This window comes from Geospiza fortis, unplaced genomic scaffold, assembly GCF_000277835.1.
Source record: "Geospiza fortis unplaced genomic scaffold, GeoFor_1.0 scaffold172, whole genome shotgun sequence".
Classification (NCBI taxonomy): domain Eukaryota; kingdom Metazoa; phylum Chordata; class Aves; order Passeriformes; family Thraupidae; genus Geospiza; species Geospiza fortis.
The window spans coordinates 2,604,080-2,616,387 of NW_005054309.1; the positions used below are offsets into that span (position 1 = coordinate 2,604,080).

Consider the following 12,308-nt stretch of genomic DNA (forward strand, 5'->3'; position numbering starts at 1 on the left):
TGATTCAGATGTGTCCTTTCAAAGTTCTTAATGTTTTGAAGCAGAAAGATATTTGCTATGTGAAGAAAGAAAAAAAAAAGGGGGGGGGATCTTCCGCTTTTATGTAGGAGCTTGGTCCCTATCTTGTGAACTTTATATTACTGTGTTTAAAATCAGTCACACAGATATGAGAGATGTATTCATTTTGCAAGGCTCGTAAATTCAGTATCAGATCACAGTGAAGCACAGGCACAAGAGCAAAACTTTTCTAAGTCAACTGTAGGCAATACAACCCAAGGACTCCTTGCTGTAGATAGGAAAAAGGCATTGGTCAGCATCACAACAGCTATTCTTCAGGGTCTATCTTGTCATACAAATTAAACTGCTTTTAGCTGAAGGAGTAGTTTCTCTAAACAGACTATCCAAAATACTCTACTGCTTAGGAAGGCTGACTGCACTGTAGCAGCATGCATGCAGGCATGAGTGAAAATTGGCAAGCTAATCTTGAAAAGTTTCTATTTTCTTATATTAACGGTTGTCAGTGGAAGTTTTTAAATAACACCAAAGGCAATATGTCTCTGTTCCCAATAGGATAAATTATTTCATTGCTCAAATTAAACCTAAAGCATTCTTATGAATCCCATGTTTTGCTTTCTTAGTCCTTCTGGGACCTGTCTTTAGAATGTCATGAAAGACAATCAGCTCCTTTATTCTGTATTTTTGAGAATCCAATCTTCACTACTCTGCACTTGTAGAGCTAAACTCCAAAGAGTGTATTTACATTTCAGTACAAATTTTATACCTACATGAACTTCTCTCCATGATTCTTAATACTGGAGGTTTTAAACTCCTAAAGTTACCAGCATGCATATTTAATCTTGAAAGTATTATTTATTTAAATTGGAGAAAAAAAATAAGAGTGAGCTTGCTTGGTTTGAAATAAACATCCCTGACTTGTGTTTTGTGCTTTGCTGTCAGGTGTTTTAAATACCAGTAGTTACAGATGGAGCTGTACAGAGAGATTGTTTGGCATTAATGTACAGTTTTCTGAATAAATTGCTAGCTTAGTCTTTTGTGGTTTTTTGCTTAGAGCTCACCAGTAAGGCCTGTATCCATCAGAGAATTTCAGAGAACAGAGGATTCAAGACGACATTTACATCAAAACAGGTACGAATTACTGTGGCAACAATAATTTTATCCAGAATTTTGTGATGAATGCAGAGCATGTATTTACTGAACATGTTTAGAAAATGGCATTGTTTCCTGTTGCTTTGCCAGAAGTGTGTATGACACTTCTTTGATAAGTTATTGCTCCAAATTAGGAATTGGAATTCTAATAACAGCAGTGAGCAAAAGGCATAACTGTTCTATGCCAGTACTTGACTTAAAATCAGTTGGTTAAAGAAATCTGCATAATTAAAGTCCATATTTTTTAACTGATTTGATACCTGCTTTTTGTGATTTAATTTGTGCTTTGGTTGAATAGTTGATTTAGGCTGTAGTACATAGAGGACAAAAGGGATAAAGGTACTTGCAGGAAGGATAGCGATACTGTGGAGTGTCTGATGTGCCGTGAGGACGCATTGTTGGTTGACTCCTGCTGGTTTTGGTATCATGGAAGAATATTTTTAAAAGTACCTTTCTGTGCCATAATCATGAGCCTACATCAGCAGAAGGGATAGAATGGGAATCAATTCTGAACAAGTTGTTTATTTTGATGAAGTATGCCCATGCTCTTTAATGATTACTTTAATGATTATTGGAGAGAATGCTTATCTGTAAAATAAAGGTCCGAATTGGACGGAGTATCAATGAGGGGTGGTTAGGTTTCTGAAAAGAATTTTGGATGTCTAGTTAAAAAAATAAGCAAATAAAAGATAAAAAACAAGCAAATTCTTGCAAATGAAAATTGATAGAACCTTTTTTATACTGTTGAAGCATTTCAGTATTCTGTGGACTGAAAGTGAATTTGCAGGGACTCCACAGAAAACCAGCCCAGTTGTACTTGGAATGTTTGGGGGGTGGGGGCGTGGTGGAAAAGACAAGTGCTAGTCCTAAGTAGGTGATTACTTATACCGTCAGTAGAAACCAATTTTTAATGGATTCTAAAATGGTATTGAAAGAGCAGATGAAACCAAGATTAGTGTATAAATTTTTCCAGAGTTTTGGCAATGTTTTAATAGGCATTTTGAAATGTGCAGAAAATGTGCAGATACAGTAGCTGTACTGATACAAGGGAGGGTAGCTATTTCAGCATGTGTCAGCAGTCCTTATCCTGTCCACAGGTCAGGCATAAAATGATATAGCAATTCTGCCATGTTCTCCCCCAAAAAAGTGAGTGCTCTTGGTTTGAAAATTTGATTTTTTGCCTTTTTTTTACTTTTTTTAATTTGAACATTTGTGGTCAACATGGAAATAATTAAACTTTGCAAACCCTGGTTGCCGTGATAAATCTGAAGGAAATTGGAGAAGGCTGGTTAGCTGGGGAGAGCTGCTGTTTACATAGACAGATGTTAATGATAAAGGAAGTTGTAGCTCAGTAAGCTATCCAGTGATTTTAAAATTTAACTTGAGGATAGCAGCAGATCTCCATGCAGAAGTAGTTAATCAGCAATCCGAATGAATTGTAGCTTACTATGCTGCAGCAGAGTAAAATTGTTAAGGCACTAAAACCAGATCATGTTGTTATTGCCTTCAAAATTGTGTAAAAACAGCCATATGACAATGAGTAATTTTTTTGTATTTTAAGCTTGTATTAGTCAAATATTTTATTTTGTGGCAACCACAAGCTGTAAAGTGCTTCCACAGTAATTCTGTGCAAATGCCTTGGCAGCCAGCCTCTTTTTTTTTTTTTTTTTCTTTAGCATGCTGGAGCCATTAAAACTCTGAAAGTTGGATGTAACACAGACTTCATCTCAAGAGTACTTATATTAGTTGATTCAATTAAATAAATACAGTTTATGCCTCTGGACAGACTGTGGTGCATTCCTGATGCACCAAAGCTGTGTGTACTCTGCTCTGAACACACTCCTTGGCACTGAGCTGAACCCAGTCCTGTCTGTTCAAAACAACTCTAAGTAATGGGTTTGTCATGTGCTACAGTGCTAATTTAAGTAACAGAAGGGACCTGTAACATCTGGGTCTTCCACATCTCATCTCCATGAGGAAAAGGCCCTAAGTGTGCACACAGCCAGCTGGACTGACTTTTTTTTTTTTGGAAGTGCATGGTGAAGTGTGTCTGTGTTCCATGGCTGCCCCAGGAGTGAAGGTCACAGAGTTTAGGCTGTCAAGAGTATGGTCCTCGATTTCCATCAACTTTGTTTCTAGGCAGCAACATGTCAGGGTACATGCTGTAGGCTGTGGACCTTGGGAATTGTTTCAGTGCTAACTAACAGCTGCCTTCTGGCAAAGAACTGACTGAAAATTTCTCTCTTATTGTTGATATGATGGATAAGAGCCAGATGGGTTCTTGTTTACCTTGTGACTTTGAGGGCTTGTGTCACTGGCAGTCACCTGATTGGTGAGGTGAGCAGATGTGTGCTGAAAATACCCAGGGGTCCTGATGTTTAAAATAATTTTGCTCTTTCCAGAGCAGAATAAGGCCTGCAATAACCCAAATATTGTCTTAAAAGAGAGAATCCATCTTTGTGTATTTTTAAGTCATTGTTAATTCAGCATGTTATGTTTAATTACGAACTGCAGTTGTGATCTGACTTGGTATCACATTGTGATTTCTTTAGTCCAGATTTCACTTTTGTGATTATCTGAAGCTAATTATTTGGGCATTTCTCTCACAAAAACAGCTGTAATCTAGAGTAGAATTAATCTGACAGTAGTCTATATGCGTCAGTGGCCAAATCCCCTTCCACCTGATGTCTTACCTGCAGGGATACAGATGAATTACGAAGACCTGAAACTCTAAATTTGATGCAGGACAGAGAGCATCAAGTACTAAGGAGTTATGTGGACAGGACAGAGAGGTAGGGAAAAAGAAATTGAGTGTTTCTGCTGATTCATTTCATTATTTTCCCCGCCCTCAAATAACCATACTACAACCATACAGTTTTTCCTCTAAACGAGGATCATGTGAAAAATTCCTGGTTTGGTTACTCTTAGAGAATGGGTATAAAGTACTGAGTATCTCAATGTAGTAGGCCAAGTGTACAACACCACTGGTACATCTTGTGCTGTAAAAAATGTTACTACGGTTCAGGAGAAGAAATAGAAATTACTCACAAAATCTGTCATTCACAGTGTTAAGTCATCATCACAGCTGCTAGTAGACAGTTACTCTTCTGATTTCATCAGCTACTTGTGTGTCGCTGACAATTCATGTATGCAGAATTTTTGGTTTTGAGATTAAAAGTCTGCTTACTCTCTGTTTTTGCATTTGTCAGACCCCTGCCTGATTCACCTTATTTTCTCTCGCTATCAAGTCACCACACCCAGGTAACACATAGAATTCAAATGGTTTTGAATGAGTTTGATGTGAAACCAAAGTGATGTTCCCCATAAGATGTGGGCTGTTTCTCCATAACCCATCTGCAGCCTCACAGCCTGGTGCCCTGTTTGGTTGCAGGTCCCCAGCGCAGACTCGGAGCTGCAGCGCCAGCACATCGAGCGCACGCGCCAGGAGGCCCAACTGGCAGCCCTTCAGTACGAGGAGGAGAGGAAGAGAACTAAGCAGATCCAGAGAGAAGCTGTCCGTGACTTTGTTAAGGTGCCTCCTTTCAGTACCTACTTCATATTTTATCTTTTCTAAATCCTTTAATTATAACTAATTGCCATGATAATTACTGCTTGTATGTTACACTCCTGGCACTTTATAAAGAATTTGGACAAATACCATTTAAGTCCATTAAGTGTTGGTGCTGTAGCTTAATACAGGCAAAGCTAGAACTGAGTAGAAAGATGGAAGATTTATCCAAAATGTGATTGTTGCGAAGAATTCTGATTTTTGCATATTTCACCTCATACTTTCAAATTTCATTTGCATAGATGTGATGGCATTGGTTTAAGAAAGAAGAGACCTTTATCTGAGAAGGCATAGAGGCAGTTTAATTTTGAAGACAAATTTGGCAGGGAGGAAATAATCATACACACAAAAATTTAATGCTGCCTGATCTGTTTTGCTATTTTGTGATAATAAGTTTGTTCTGGGTAAAGCATGGGTGCAGACCTATACATCAGGCACTCACTCTGAACACTGTCTTCACTGTATCTCTGCACTCATGCCTTCTGCTTAGCATGCCAGTTTTTTTATATGATAGCTGATTTAAATTTGGTTTACTGTTTGCTGCTCTGGTCACTTACCTGACTCTTACCATCACAAATTTAAGAAATATTACAGTTAATATTTATTTTGCGTTTAGAGTGGTCTGCAGAGAGGCAAAGCATGGTTTACTGCTTATATTTAATGTATAAAGTTAGTCTAGAAAAAGGTCTTAGCTGCCTAAAACTAGGCTTTTCATTAGCAACAACTATTCTTAGGCCTCTGGCACTATTTTGTAGTAAAGCTGCTTATTAAAGATTCAGCTCAGTCTTTTAGTTAAAGATTAAGCTTATAGAATGCATGTTGTTCATTGATGAGTCTCCTGGGGTTTTTGGTTTGGGTTTGATTTTTGGGTATTCTTCTGTTTCCTTTGTTGTTCATGACCACTTTATTCTCAGCAGTTAAATTCCTCCCATGAGTTATATTTTGGGTTTATTGTGCGTCTTTCATATGCATAATTTTAAATTTTTGTTTGTTTGAATGTGAAATAAAGGCTGATTTTTACTAATATCGGGGAAGTTTCAGCTCAGTGAACCCAGTGCATGTTCTATTTAAAAAAACTGAGACCTCTGTTTTCAATCACTTATAAGTTATGCTGCTTGCTTGTGAGCTTTTGTTTCTCTGTGACATTATATTAAGTTTTGTTTTTTCTTTTTCTGTGTAGCAAAAAGCCTCCTTAAGTCCTCAGAAACACAGTCCAATGGATAGTGAGGTAAGAGTCCAGTAAGAGCATTAGTAGGGATGTCACCACTTAAATTCCTAGCTCTCCATCAGAGTTATTATCCTCATTGTGGAAAATACCTTAAAACTGGGTTACAGCATAGTTTTTTCACATATTATTAAGCCTTGAGTTGGGGTTTTTTTAATGGACTCAGCCTAGTATTTTCTTTTGTTCATCTAGATTGCCTGTCCAAGTGTGTTGTTTTATTGTTTTTTGTATGTTTTCCTCTGTTCTCTTCAGAAAATAAATTTCATATTCTATTCTGACGTGCTCCTTGTGAGCAGTACAGTTTATATTCTAACAGGACTATTCAGTCAAGTTACAGTGTTATAGTCATCCTTCACAAATCAGTTTTCTCCCAGTTTCCTGCTATTAGATCACCAGTTGTCCCAGAAATATTAAGCTTTAGAATTTTGAGGGTTGTCAGAAAAAAGAATAAATATTTTTTAAGTTTTTTTCTACTATAGTTTTACAATAATGTAGTATTTATAATCAAAATCAGGTAGTGATTTTGATTATAAATTCACTTGGTAGTGTTAATTAGATCAAAACTTTTAATATTATAACAAATATATTAGTTCTTTAGCAGTGTTTTGCAGCTAACTCTTTTTGTTAGAAAATTAGCAAAACATGGGGTAATTGAAATAGTTTTTTGCTCCTTTTTCTTCTTAATGTTTTTCTGTTCTTAATTTATTCTTTTAAAAGGTCCTTTGTTCTACCAGAGTCAGCACTGTGAATGCCTAGTGTTCTGTATTTGCTTGACACAACACAGAAAGCAGAATAATTGATTCCTTAAGTAATGTGACTGCACTGTAGTTCCTGGGTCATGAGGCTGTGTATTCCTACAGAATTACAGACACTTCAGGGATTGTTTTAAAGAGCCTCACAGTGCTATAAGCAAGCAGTACATGTTCCAAAATGTCTGTCTGTTCACATACCATGTGTTTCTGGCATTGTGTGTGTTTCTGACATTGCTCCATCTCTCCCACCTCCCAGTGTCCCTTTCCATCCAGAAGGTCTCAGCATACTGATGATAGTGCCTTGCTAGTGGTAAGATCCTGCACGTAATGGCCTTTTTCTGTGGCAGATTCTAGAGCATAGAAATGACAACATGTAATGATTGTCTCAGATTAGACCAACTCTTTTAGAGCTAATCTGTATAGCATAAAACATGACCATCTCCTTTGAAAAGTAGCTTAGCTGTGAACTATGATGTTATGAGTATGTTGACACCTTTGCTATCAGACATTTGCTAATAATACAATGATGTTTTTTCCACAAAATAATTAAAGCTTATATTTTGTTTGAGAGCAGAAGACAATTACTGATAGTAAAGAACAGTTTCTAAAATGAAAAATTCATCTCTAGTTGTTCTGATTTGATTTCTTTGATTCAGCTTGCTTCCTAATTGATGTGCTCTTCAGTGGCAAGGAAGCAGTTTTAATGCTTAGTACAGCCTTGTGCTTTAACTTGTCTGTGTCCTGCACATGGGGGTTAGAAATACTTGACACAAGTGTTCTGCTTATGAATGCTACAAATCATGAAATACTCCTCATACAGTTTTATTGTTTATTAATGCAAATGTCTTAAAAATAATTTATTTTGAACACTTATCAAAAATAAAAACAACTGTGCACATATTTCATGTTTTATGCTATTTCTTCCTTTGTGGCATCTTAGCAATGTAGCGTAACTAAAAAATCTAATTAATGCCATAATCCATGTCTAGAAAATTAAAAATACACCTGATTTGCCTGCTATTGCATGACTGCATGCCTAGAATTTATTTTCTTGATTTATGTGCTTCCATTATCTGCCTAAATTTTCTTTAGGCAGTGCTCTTGGTTAGAGTGTCTCTCTCCTAAATGTGTTGGTCAAGGTATTTACTGTGTCTTTATTCAGACTTTCTGGGTTTTCTGCTTTTGTAAGACTAGCACTTTGTGGCTAAGAAAGAAAGCTTAAAATGTTAGAGAGAAATTTAATAATCATGTGACTGTTTAGAGAAATCACTATCAATGAGTGCATATTAAAATGTGCTTTCATAGTTAGGTCATAAAAAGCAGAACAGCAGTAGTTTGGATTGAGATGGTTCTCTGTTGTCAGTGAATTTGCCTTTGGAACATATTTGAAGATGCCTCTAGGAACCCCATTTTTATTTGATTTTGTGATCACATGGCTTTTGTTGTAAATTAAGATACAGAATTTTCAGAAACTACACTGAAACTGGCTTTCATTGCCGTTTGTTTCCTTTCTTGTCTTTAACCAAGTTACATCCTTTTACTTCACAAAAAGAGTGACCAGGCTGGCAGGAAAGGATTGAAAGCAATAATTTCTCTGTTCATTTTTCTTTTGGTTCCTCACATTTTTCAGCAGCACTAAATTATAATAGTATATGAAATGCAGGGGTTTGTGATCTGTAGCTGTCTTCAGTGGTGGAAATCCACACTGTGCCTGATTATCACATATGCCAGGGCAGCTGTTTCTGGCAATTACTGTAACTGAAACATTAGATCCACACTAGCTCATGAATTTGTGCCATCTTTTGCTTAAAAGTAAAAACTTGTTCACCATCAAGGAAATGGTCATTAGTTTGCTTTAAAAAATTTATTAGATACTTTTACCTTTTTATATTCTCTTGTGTTTCATTTGACATTTCCCCTATCCTTATGTGTTTGAATTTTAGCTAGGTCTAATTTCTGAGGCCATACGGAAAAGGTTTTAAAAGTACTAAATCTAATATGTTGTTAGAAAGCAAGTAAAAAGCAATTAAAAGCAGGGCTTTTATTTTACTACTTTGCTCTTCTGGCATTGTTACTGCTTTAACAAAAAATTGCAGTTGTGAATCCTTTTTTTAAAATCTTTGGTATTTCTTGTGGTCATCTTGTTGTTGTCTTTAATCACTAATAAAAATTAAAATGTATTCATGTTGCACAGGTTACTGTGACCACTTCCTTCTGTTTATAAACAATGTCAAGACAGTTGGTTTGAAGTCCCAGAATGATTGCCCATGCCTTCTGTGGATGTTAATGGTTCCCTTTAGCTGTAGTTCCTCCTGCATACCTGTGATTTGAAGTGGAGTCTGGCTGTAGAACTTCATTGCACTCTGAGGTGGATTTCTTTGGGTTGACCTGTGATAGATAACCAGACTAAAATGTTGTTGAAGAAGTGTAATCACTGGCCTCTCTGAAAAAATAAGTTTTATGTTCGTCAGAACCTCTAGCTGCTCTCACAAGGATAGTTCCATTTGTTACAAGGGAGATTACTTTTAGAGCTGGTGTTAAGCTTTCAGGCTTGGCTAATGACTTGGTTTCAGCCTTCATTGCTTCTAAATCTGATTTTCTCCAAATAGTTTCTTGTTTTCTCCTATACTGTCCCTTACAACATTGGTGCTGTCAAAGGGGGAGAAAACCCCAAAACATCCTCTCTAACTACAGCTCAGTTTCTCTGTTGTGAAGCCACAAGGTACTTGAGAAGCATCAGGCAGCTGCTGTGACCTCTTCCCCTCACAACCTTTGTGTCATTGCTGCCTTATGCTCCCTTCCTTGTGTTCTTTTCTTCTTGTGGTCTCAAATGTGGCCTGAGTCTGTCATATTACTGTTACCATATAGGATCTCTGAAACATTTGAAGTTAAGACTACGTTTAAGTTAAGCACCAGTGTTACAAATAATAATGGTTGTGGATAAAGTAATCAGGACTTGACTTATGCAGACTTGTACCCTGGAGTTTTCTCTCAGACCATTGGCGTTCATTTGTGTATTCAAATGTTTAATAACTGAATTCTCTTAAAATATCCTTATTTGGTTCATGCGGAGTTCTGGTTGGGCTCTCCTTTGGCACTCCCTGTGTCTGCAGTTGTTTCTGGCACAGGGAAATTTTTGTGACTTCAGTGCTAGGCCTAAAGACTGTGTGCAGCATGTGCAGAGGGTGGTGTAAGTCTGAGCTGCAGCCTCCTGACTCCTTTAGTGTTGTGGTTGCCTTTTCTCACAGTCGTTCTTTGCATCACTTCTTCCTTTCTTCCCTCTCTCTCTTCCCTCACTGTCCCTGACAGAATGGCTTTGAGCCTGTCTTTGTGTTTGAGATTGACAATAACACCAATACCATTAAAAGGAGGCCAGGCACTCGCAAACAGGTGAAGAGCATGCGGTGTGTTGGTGTTGTGATTGTCCCTGCCTGTGCTGTGCTGTGTCCCTTTCCCTGTGCCCACTGCTGGCTCTGTGCATAGTGATCCCTTCTTCTTAATCTGTGTCAAGCTTGCCCTGCTCTGTTCACACAGGAATAAGCAGATACAATGATGTTACAGACCACCTAGTTCTGGTTTATTTTAATGTTCTCATGTGCTAGCTAATGTGTTGTCTAAGACAAGTGATATTTGAAACTCTTAAAAATTAAAAAGAAACCCACCATTTCCACCATTTTGGCGCTGCCCTGCTCTGGAGAAAGAGGCAATCTTGAGGATCAGCTGTAAGTCTCTACAGGGCCTAAAAACATTTGTGTTTAAGGCTTGCCCTGAGTGTAAACCTTCCCTTCTAGTACTTCTGGCTGTGCTGGTCTGAAGTGGCAGAAAAGTTGCAAATGTTTTAAAAACTAACTCCCAAATGTGTCTTTCACTACCTGTAGAGTTTCTGGGTGTCATTTGATGTTGTTTCCTGTGCTGAGCTGTCACTTTGCTATTTGAATCCTGTTTCAGAAGGCATAGTGAGCCATTCAGTCCTCAAGTGTTAAAGTTCTGATGGTGCTTTCAGTGAGACACAGGATTTGTCCTTTTAGATCTGCCTGTCAGTGACAGATGGGCACAACTACAGCCCCTGTTCTATAAACAGGAAAAGTTATTTATTTGGCTGATTTTGATATTGGTCATAATTGAAATGTGTCTGCACTTTATTTGTGGCAACACTGTAAATCCTGACACTGATATCTTCCCCAGGAGTGAGATTCTATGCACAGAATCTCATCTACTTTGTGTGTAATCACAAGGACCAGTTGTTAGTGTTTGTGGCAGATACAGAAGTGTGTATTACTGAGCCTCTTGTACGTAGGTTTCCCTGATTTTTCAGACATGCATAACATCCTCAAAACACTAAAAAGGAAGCTATTTATTTTTAATGATGGCCTAGAATGGACCACTGTAGGGTAAAATTTCTTTTTTTCTGACAGCATAGGTGTTACTAAAGAAGCTTTTGCCTCACTTACTGTTCTTAATTCTCTTTTTAATGTCACTGCATTATATGTAAAAGCAGCACTATACCTCCCAGAAAGTTCAGGAGGGTAGGAAGTAACTAACTAAACTATAATTCAGCAGGTATTGATGTGTTGCTTGTTGAGTGTTTCTAAGAATGTGATTGTGATCACTTCTTCAATTTTACTTCCACCTTTGTGTATGACCTGTCAGCTACTCACTAACTCTGCTACTGCCTTTCTTACTTTCTGCATTCAGTCACTCTCAGGGTTGAACCAAGAAAGCTGTGCTACTACCCTGCCTAGTGCCTCTACCTTCAGTCCTGTCAAGGTATCTCTTGCTATTATCATTCACCACTAGAGCCAAGAAAAAAATCTTGGATCCACACATCGGTTTAAACAGGTGTTAGTCTGTCAGCATCTAATCAAAAGTTCAGGTAGGGCATGAACCTGATTCCCCTGATTAAACTGTAGTATATATTACCTCATCTTAGCTTTAGGCTGTGTCTACAGGAGGCCTGATGTATAAAACATGGTAACCCATCTCTGCTCCAAGGGTTTCTTGGTTCTCTTTGATGTTGCTTTTTCTGTACAAGTTCATTTACTCTTGATCAAGTTGAGTTCATCAAAAGTACACTTGTATTCTTTGCCTGTTTCTTTCTTTTCTGTGGAAACTGCTGTGCTGAATTCATTCCTCACAAGGATTCGTTAGTCTGTGTAAGCACTGTGATGAAACCACAGTGTGTTTCACTGGGGACAGATGTTCAGTAAATAGCAGTTCTGTATTAGCAAAGGTGTCAAAGAGGAGTGTCCTTGTTGGGGTGCTGTATTGCCAATTATGCATGTTGCTTAATTCCTGGTTTTTGCTGTCCCCTTTGCAAAGAGCACTTCTCAGTTTGAGTTGGAAGGAAAAGTTAACAATGATCTGTCACTGCACGGTCAGCACTGTTTCATGATTCTTTTTCCTAAGGAAAAAGAGCTGTTGTGTCATTTCTGTAAAAGAAAAAACTTTGTCTCTGCAGAGATAAGACTAGGGAAACAACATACAGTGGTTTTTCTTATTTCTGGTTATTTTTCTGAAACACATTTAGATGGATGGAGCTTTTCTTAAAACACAGCAAATTAAAATGTAGTCAAAGCTTTTCCAGATTAGGACCATT

General features: G+C 37.6%; 1 protein-coding gene across 1 annotated transcript in view; it reads left to right on the forward strand.

Annotated features, from left to right (window-relative positions):
• The window catches only part of LRCH3 (leucine rich repeats and calponin homology domain containing 3), a gene marked incomplete at its 5' end in the record, with an annotated part of 57,302 nt that overhangs the window by 35,133 nt on the left and 9,861 nt on the right, over positions 1 to 12,308 (forward strand). Inside the window, 8 exons of the mRNA XM_031055424.1 lie at positions 1,070 to 1,146; positions 3,867 to 3,959; positions 4,377 to 4,428; positions 4,559 to 4,699; positions 5,916 to 5,963; positions 6,969 to 7,022; positions 10,022 to 10,102; positions 11,408 to 11,479. Of these exons, the coding sequence (XP_030911284.1) occupies positions 1,070 to 1,146; positions 3,867 to 3,959; positions 4,377 to 4,428; positions 4,559 to 4,699; positions 5,916 to 5,963; positions 6,969 to 7,022; positions 10,022 to 10,102; positions 11,408 to 11,479 (618 nt within the window). The remainder of the gene's footprint in view (positions 1 to 1,069; positions 1,147 to 3,866; positions 3,960 to 4,376; positions 4,429 to 4,558; positions 4,700 to 5,915; positions 5,964 to 6,968; positions 7,023 to 10,021; positions 10,103 to 11,407; positions 11,480 to 12,308) is intronic.